The 7,538-nt window shown below is 44.2% G+C and overlaps 1 protein-coding gene across 1 annotated transcript in view; it reads left to right on the top strand.

The window, feature by feature from the left end:
* Positions 1-713: 713 nt before the first annotated feature.
* Positions 714-7,538, top strand: part of COG7 (component of oligomeric golgi complex 7) — a 338,508-nt gene continuing 331,683 nt past the window's right edge. Inside the window, exons 1-2 of the mRNA XM_085629498.1 lie at positions 714-841; positions 2,580-2,794. Coding sequence (XP_085485624.1) covers positions 2,629-2,794 — 166 coding nt within the window. The 5' untranslated portion in view covers positions 714-841; positions 2,580-2,628. The remainder of the gene's footprint in view (positions 842-2,579; positions 2,795-7,538) is intronic.

Genomic DNA, 7,538 nt, shown 5'->3' with positions numbered 1-7,538 from the left:
TCAACTATTTGATTTTCGCATGTAATACCTGAGGGCTTGAGTTATTGGAAGGGTGATGGAGGTCTTTTCGAGGAGGTAGCATTAGACAAATATTCAGTCCCCAGCTTTCCCTTTTTCCAAATTCTTCAGACGAGACCCTAACATTAAATGCAACTCATTAGGGCGAGCCTCCACCACATGCGAACAGGAGGGGACGTTTGTCAATCACCGAAACAAACACAGGTGCCCCAAAGTCATAAAACAGAGTGAACATGTGACGTAACAAAAGTCCATTAGAAGAAAAAACAAGCATTGGCATAGCCAATAGGTCTCGCCTTTGGGACCTATTGGCTATGCTATTGGGGAACAGTTGTTGTTGCACCAAGGATATTGTGCTGGATAACTAAATACTCGTAAGGTCACAAAAGCGAGACCTATTGGCTATGCCAATGCTTGTTTCCTTCGTCAACAGCCTCCGTAGATGTTAGCACTTGGTCTGTCACTGACAGCGAGTTCCCTCCTGCGTGGCACCCGCCGAACCGGAGAGTAAACAGCTGAGAAAATGTTTTATGCATGCATAGCAGTGGCACGGAGCTGACTTCACAGCCAATTAGCATTTAGAAGTTACACGCACGCACCAGGATTGGCTGAGATGCCAACAAAGCTCCAATCATAGATCGCCTTACATACTACAACTCCCTCACACTCGAGGGGCATACAGAATATGTCCAACAATCGGATTTGCTTTCATGCTACCCGGAAACACAGAATATTACGGTTCTAGGTATTCCTTAAAAAGATCAAAAACGGACTACTGAAGTTAGTGTTGACGTTGGGTTTAACGAATTTATGGACTGTCAGAGTAAGTAGCAGATTGGTAGTCACCATATCCTTGTTTTGTCTTTTACTTTTGTCAATTTCCTGCATAGAAAAACTGTATTTGCCACATATTAATCTTTCCCTGTTTCACAGAGAGCAGGCATCTCCGCAGACCTAGAAAACATGCTCTAAATATAAAGATTAACATGTTTCAGAAGTGATATCACCATTCTGTGGTTCACGTTTCCGAAACATGAGCGATGAATGTCAGACGACTGCCCGGATTTGATCCTAATATGTTTAACCCTAAAAAAAGCATGTTTCCTTGTTACCCCAAACACAAAAATATCAGATGTATTTGACACTATTATGCCCATTGACGCCATCATTCGCCACCCCGGTAAAACCAGTTGAATTTACAATTGACTCCAATATATAATCCTCCCCACACAGCAGCTATAATCAATTGCAAGACTCCTGTCCAGTAATCCAGAATTATATACATTGGCTGCCGATTGATGTGAAATTCTCATTCAACGTCTGTTGTCTTGTTTGTGAAGTATTCTACTTAGAAGTCGACCGTGCTTAGTCCACTTTATCTCTGATTGGCAACAAGGTTTTTTGAGATTTAAAGCCTTCATTGTACTTAGCCAGTTGTTTTATATGTGCTCCGTAAATCCCTGGAACTTTTTTGTGTACTCATGGTTTAATTGTTCAGAAAATTCTTAAAAGCATATCTTTTCTACCTTCATATGAATTGACTTGATAGTTGTGTGTGTTAGGTTGTCAGTGGTAATTCTGTAACTTCAATTAAACAAGTGCACCTCTAATATAACCAGCTGCACTATATTAATAGGTTGTATAACGTGAACCAGATCCATCAGGGTAACAGCAATTTGGTTATCATGTTAGATACATGCCAGAGAAACGTTTTTGTACCTTCTTGAAGGTGAGGAAATACTCGAAAGAAACTGAAAATGCATTATATAGGATACAGGAGTGCAAAACTAAAACCACTAAAGAACCTATCCTTGTAGTGAAATCTGCGGATGATCAAATACAAAGAGGGGATAAAAACTGGCCAGCATATAGACAAGCTGTTTTGGAAGTGGCGCTGGAGAATAAGGATTTTTAGTTTATTCCTGAAGGCTCTGAATTATGGGATATCAGATGACGTCTTCAGTGACACAATCCTGTTCCTCTCACCCTTTTATTCATGGTAGGACATCACTATGGGGTGAAACCATTAATGTATGCGATCTGGGGTGGAGCAATACTTCCCTACTTGGGGATAAGCTAACTTCAGCCTGGTTCGACACTGCATGTCTTAAAAATGATGTTGAATCAGATGCTTGCATATTCTTAGCTGTTGCTGCATGCATTTATGTGACACTTATATGTTTGCCGTGTGTGTATATGTGATCTTGAAATATTCCCTAGGTGACACTTTCAGTGACTCTTAATTACAAGCCAAGCTTTTGGTAGAATGCTGAACGCTTAGGATCATGTATTTTTGTTTGCCGCCACGGATATGTAGTTTTGCGTGTAGAATAAATATGTGAGAGCTGCAGGTACCGCAATGCAATGAACATGATTGGTAAATTTACTTACACCTCATACAGAACACCTGGGCACGTCAAGTGTTGATTTCAGTTGTTCCCTCATTTCAATTCTTCACTTTGTTAGGTATGTGCTGTTCTCATCTTGTGAGCCTACACCTTTTTTGGTGAGCTAGGCTTTATGCCACCTTTATGACTGGCAACTGTTTTCTTTTTGCTTAGATTTCATCCAAATGTAGAGCGACAAAACCACACTGTTCGAGTGTTCAGTATGGATTTTTCCAAGTTCTTGGATGATGACTTCGATGTGAAAGAGTGGGTGAATGGTGCTTTCAAGACTGTTCAGAAAGATGCACCTGGGAAGGTGGATGGGCATGCAGCAACCTTGGTCATGAAGCTACAGCTTTTTATCCAGGAGGTGAACAATGCTGTGGAAGGTAAATCCATCATTCTTCTCCGTTGTCCTCCTGCATTTCCAAGTCCTGCTTTTTCAATGCATTCTTACTCTTTCTCTTCATGTTTATTTCCATTTCATGCCCTACACCTCTTCTTCCTATTGTACTACTTTATGGCTGTTACTTCCCATCATGTATTACATTCCTACTCTGCATGTTCCTGTGCTTTCATTGTATGTGTTGCATTTGTTTCTTTTGTTCATTGTTGGTCTTTTTTTTCATGCAGTGCTCTTCCTCTTGCAATGGGAAGGGAGTAATTGGCGTGACTTCATCCTCCATATCCCAGTTGCCCCCAAATTACTTGTAAGAAGACACATTCGCCACAGTGTACTTGTATTAAATAAATACTCTTAAGAAAAATATGACTCTATAAAAAGTCTGGAGTTCAAAGCCTACATCTACCAGAAAATGTTAAAAAGGTCTAAGAACTGACCCCAATTAAATAGTAAAGTTAATTACATTATTGCCACTGGGAGGACAGCATCCGCATAATTGCCATAGGACAGGGATATTATTAGAAAGAAGTAGTCCACTTCACCCCCCCCCCCCTCCCACGAATACGTAGGTAATTATAAAGCATTACAGTAGTACTAGTTGACACACCACTCCCTAAAGTATTGTGTGCTAGACTGTTATCACTCCTGCTATCTTTTTAAAGTACATTTTTTAAAGGTTTTGTGTAGAAGTTCAAGTAACTGATAACACTGTTGATAGAAACATTCTCTTTTTCAAGTGGGTATAATTTACATCATCAATCTATCTTGCTTGAGCAAGTCTAGATATGCATTCACCTATAGGAAAGTCCACAGTTTCCATTTCTCTCTTCTTAAAAATGTGATTACAACAGAGGGTCACACAGGCAACAGGAGGCCCTCGAGATGCAACCAGTTGAAAAGCTGGTACTACCCCCGTTGTGCTAGTAATCAGGGTACTGAAGAGCTGGGTGGCCACTGCCACCATTACTAGACTCATTGTGGTTCCCAGAGCACATCCTGACAGGTGCAATCTCTAGAATTCGGGTGCTTGTGTTTAAAACACTGCAAACACACACTATGCCTAACCCCTGCTGGCAAAACGTTGCAAAGCCGCTTTCAAGATAACACTGTATGTGCATGAAAAGTACGGTTGCATTCATTTGAGAGACTCCCTGGAACTACAACTAAGTCTATCATGCACCAAGCCACTGCTAGAATGGCAAACCAGAAAATACCCAGGTAAAGACCCAGCGTACGATCCAGCTTAAGCCCTGAAATGACACAAGGAAACGGAAGGATGAGGCCACAAACAAGTTAATTGTAAGTAGCACCTTAACTATTGATTAATAAAGTCATTCCATGGTGAAATAGTCCATGGTCCAAGCGTGAATAGGGGTGCACCACATAGGTTGGCACTGCTGTACGTCACAGGAATGATTCGACAAGCTTTAGCGCTTGTCGAACATTCTCACCTGTGTTGCCTCCTTTGGCTCCAGCATTGACCCGAGCAGACTCTCGGTGGATCGGGCGTGCATTGGGGGCGGCCATTTTGGAAGGAGTCCGACATTGGGGTTTTACGCTCTAGCTGCTGGGGACGCCTACATTAGGGGCACTGGCGCGAGCGCGCAGCGGACGCGCGCAGCGGGCGCGCCGCTGGCGCGCCGCTGGCGCGCCAAAGGCAAGCCCGTCTGCGCCCGTCCGCGCCCAAGCCGCGCTCAGCGCACAAACCCCTGCCCGGATGCACTTCGAAGTACCGGTACGACTCACGTACTCTAGAACTACATTGCTACAACTAAATCCTGGGAAGATAATGGGCGATTGTAACCAGCAACCTGATGAACTAGGCCTCTTCCAACCGCTAGGCACGTGTCCTAATTGCTCTTTTTCATTTCTTCCTACTAATACTGGAACTAATAAGGCTTGCACAGAGTCAGTAAATACTTTGTGCAAAGCTGGAAAATCTGTTGCCTGCATCCTGATAAACGCAAGATCCCTTGTAAAGCATAGCACTGAATGTGCTAACTTGCTGATGGATCTGGACATAAAAATTGCGTTTATTACTGAAACCTGGATGGACGAAGCATCCGGTCCGGATCTAGTTAAAGCCACTCCACCAGGTTTCTTTTGCGAAATTCTCAACCGCCCTAACAAGAGGGGCGGAGGCCTGGCCATTATTTATCATAGCTCCTACTCTGGAACCTTCAACGCAATCTCTGTCCCATCCTGCGAGGCACTCGCATTTAACATTAGACTAACTAGTCATTTTTCATTTAAAGGAACACTTGTTTATAGACCCCCTGGGCCCAAACATATATTTTTCTCCTCGCTAGGAACCCTTGTAGAAAATGCATTTTTGGGAAACTCACAAACCATATTAGGGGATTTCAACTTCTATCTCGAACTGGCAGATGAGCCTGATACAGCCCGCCTTCTTAATATCATGGAAACAGCGGAGTTAGTACAGCATGTAACTGGCCCCTCGCATACAGCTGGTCATACCCTAGATGGGGTTTTCTCTAATACCCCGGAGTTATCCTTTATAGCATTGCTACCCCTGGCTTGGTCAGACCATGCGGGAGTTCGCTTTAATCTTAATCCTATACCGCACATAGCTAGTGATCAGTATTTAACTGACAAGAAAGAAATCAGAGCCTGGAATAGGGTGCATGCAGAGGACATTTCTAATGCTCTGACTAACATTTCTACACCCATTCCAAGGAACGCGAATGAGGCGGCACTGGCCTATACCAATTTGCTCACGCAGGCCTGTGCTGACCTAGCTCCTCCTAAACAAGTGCTTCTCAAAAGGAGCGTACCTTCAGCCCCCTGGTACTCGATTGACCTCAAAGTACAAAAATGTATCTGTAAGAGATTGGAGCGTAATTGGAGGAAGAATTATACCATTATGGACAAAAAGGAATATTTGGCTAGCCTAGCAACCTACAAAGGTATGCTGCGCGAAGCAAAACAGAAGTATTATGCGACCCAGATTTCGGCAGCTAAAAATTGCTCTAAGGAGCTGTTTGCCACCATTACAAAGTTATCCTCTCCTGCACCGACCCCCATCTCGGCTAGCACAGAGCTCTGCGAAAACATTGCCTTGTTTTTCTCCACCAAAGTTAATAATATTTTTACTAGCCTTAGCAACTCAATCAGGTGGGAGGAGAAGGCAGAGGAAAGACCCACTGAAGTGGACACGTCATCTATTACCCTGGAGGAATTTGTTCCGCTTACAGTACAAAATACCCTGGATTTGCTCACCAAAGCTAATTCAGGTTCCCCTCTTGACCCCTGCCCACTAAGGATTACTAAGCTAGCATCTGGGCCGATAGCCAACCTTCTCACACCTATCTTTAATGGGATGTTCCAAGAAGCAATCTTTCCTAATATTTGGAAGATGGCTTCTATTCTCCCCCTGCTGAAGAAACCGAGTTTAGATGCGGCGGACCCTAACAATTTCCGCCCTATTTCCCGGCTTCCTCTCCCGGCGAAACTAGTGGAAAAGGCAATGAACATACAGCTCACAGCATTCATAAAGTCATCATCTTTGCTGGATGTATCCCAGCATGGGTTTAGGGAGGGTCACAGCACCGAATCCGCTTTGATCGCGGCAACAGATCAGATCAGGTTAGCAGTTGACCAAGGCGGCAGAGCAGCCTTGATCCTGCTGGATCTATCTGCCGCGTTCGATACGGTCCATCACGGATTGTTGATGGACCGGCTGAGGAAAGGAGGTGTTCGGCAAAAAGCATGGAAATTGCTGAACTCCTTTCTCTCAGAGCGGAGTCAAACAGTGGCATTGGGGAACTTTACATCTCGTCCTTTCTCCCTGCCCTGTGGGGTACCACAAGGGTCCTCACTAAGTCCAACACTTTTTAATGTCTACGTTGCCTCCCTTGCTCCCATCATTAGATCTTATGGGTTTAGTGTCACGTCATACGCCGATGACACACAGATCGTCGTGTCTCTATACCCTGGAAGGGATGTGGGAATGGATGTCAATTTCCAGGCCTGCATGTTGGAGATGGCCCGGTGGATGGCCAGCAACTGCCTCAGGCTAAATTCTACTAAAACTGAGGTAATGCTGTTTGGAAATAATCCCAGCTTTTGGACTCCTACCTGGTGGCCTCAGGAACTAGGAGCCTGTCCCAGCCCAGTAAGTACTGTAAAAAACCTCGGGATGGTGCTGGATGACAAACTCACTATGACACTACAGATTAAGGCAGTAGCATCTAAAACAGGCTTTATTCTAAGAATGTTGAGAAAGATCCTGTTTTTGCTTCCTCCTGAAAGTCGACAAACGGTGGTCACCGCTCTTGTGTCCTCCAGACTCGACTATTGCAACAGTCTTTATCTGAATATTCAGGAGAATCTGATGCATAGACTGCAGTTACTACAAAATGCGGCTGCCAGATTACTTACGGGTATTCCAAAGTTCTCCCCGATTTCCAAGGCTATCCATGACTTGCATTGGTTGCCTATCCACAAGAGAGTTCAGTTTAAATCCTTGTGCTTGGTGTTTAAGGCCTTGAAGGGTGAAGGCGCAGGTTACCTGACTAAGCATCTTACTAGGTATGTCCCTGCCCGGCACCTTCGTTCAGCAGAGGCCGGACTTGTCACCATTCCTACCATAAAAAAAGTCCGTTGGGGAGGACGCAGTTTCTCTTATGGGGCTGCCAAGCTCTGGAACAAACTACCTCCCCATTTGAGACTTATGGAGAATCTACTCCAGTTTAGGAAAGCTCTAGACA

Source organism: Triturus cristatus, chromosome 10 (assembly GCF_964204655.1).
Source record: "Triturus cristatus chromosome 10, aTriCri1.1, whole genome shotgun sequence".
NCBI lineage: Eukaryota > Metazoa > Chordata > Amphibia > Caudata > Salamandridae > Triturus > Triturus cristatus.
The sequence above is the reverse complement of the archived record's forward strand: the minus strand, read 5'-3'. Positions and strand labels throughout refer to the sequence as shown.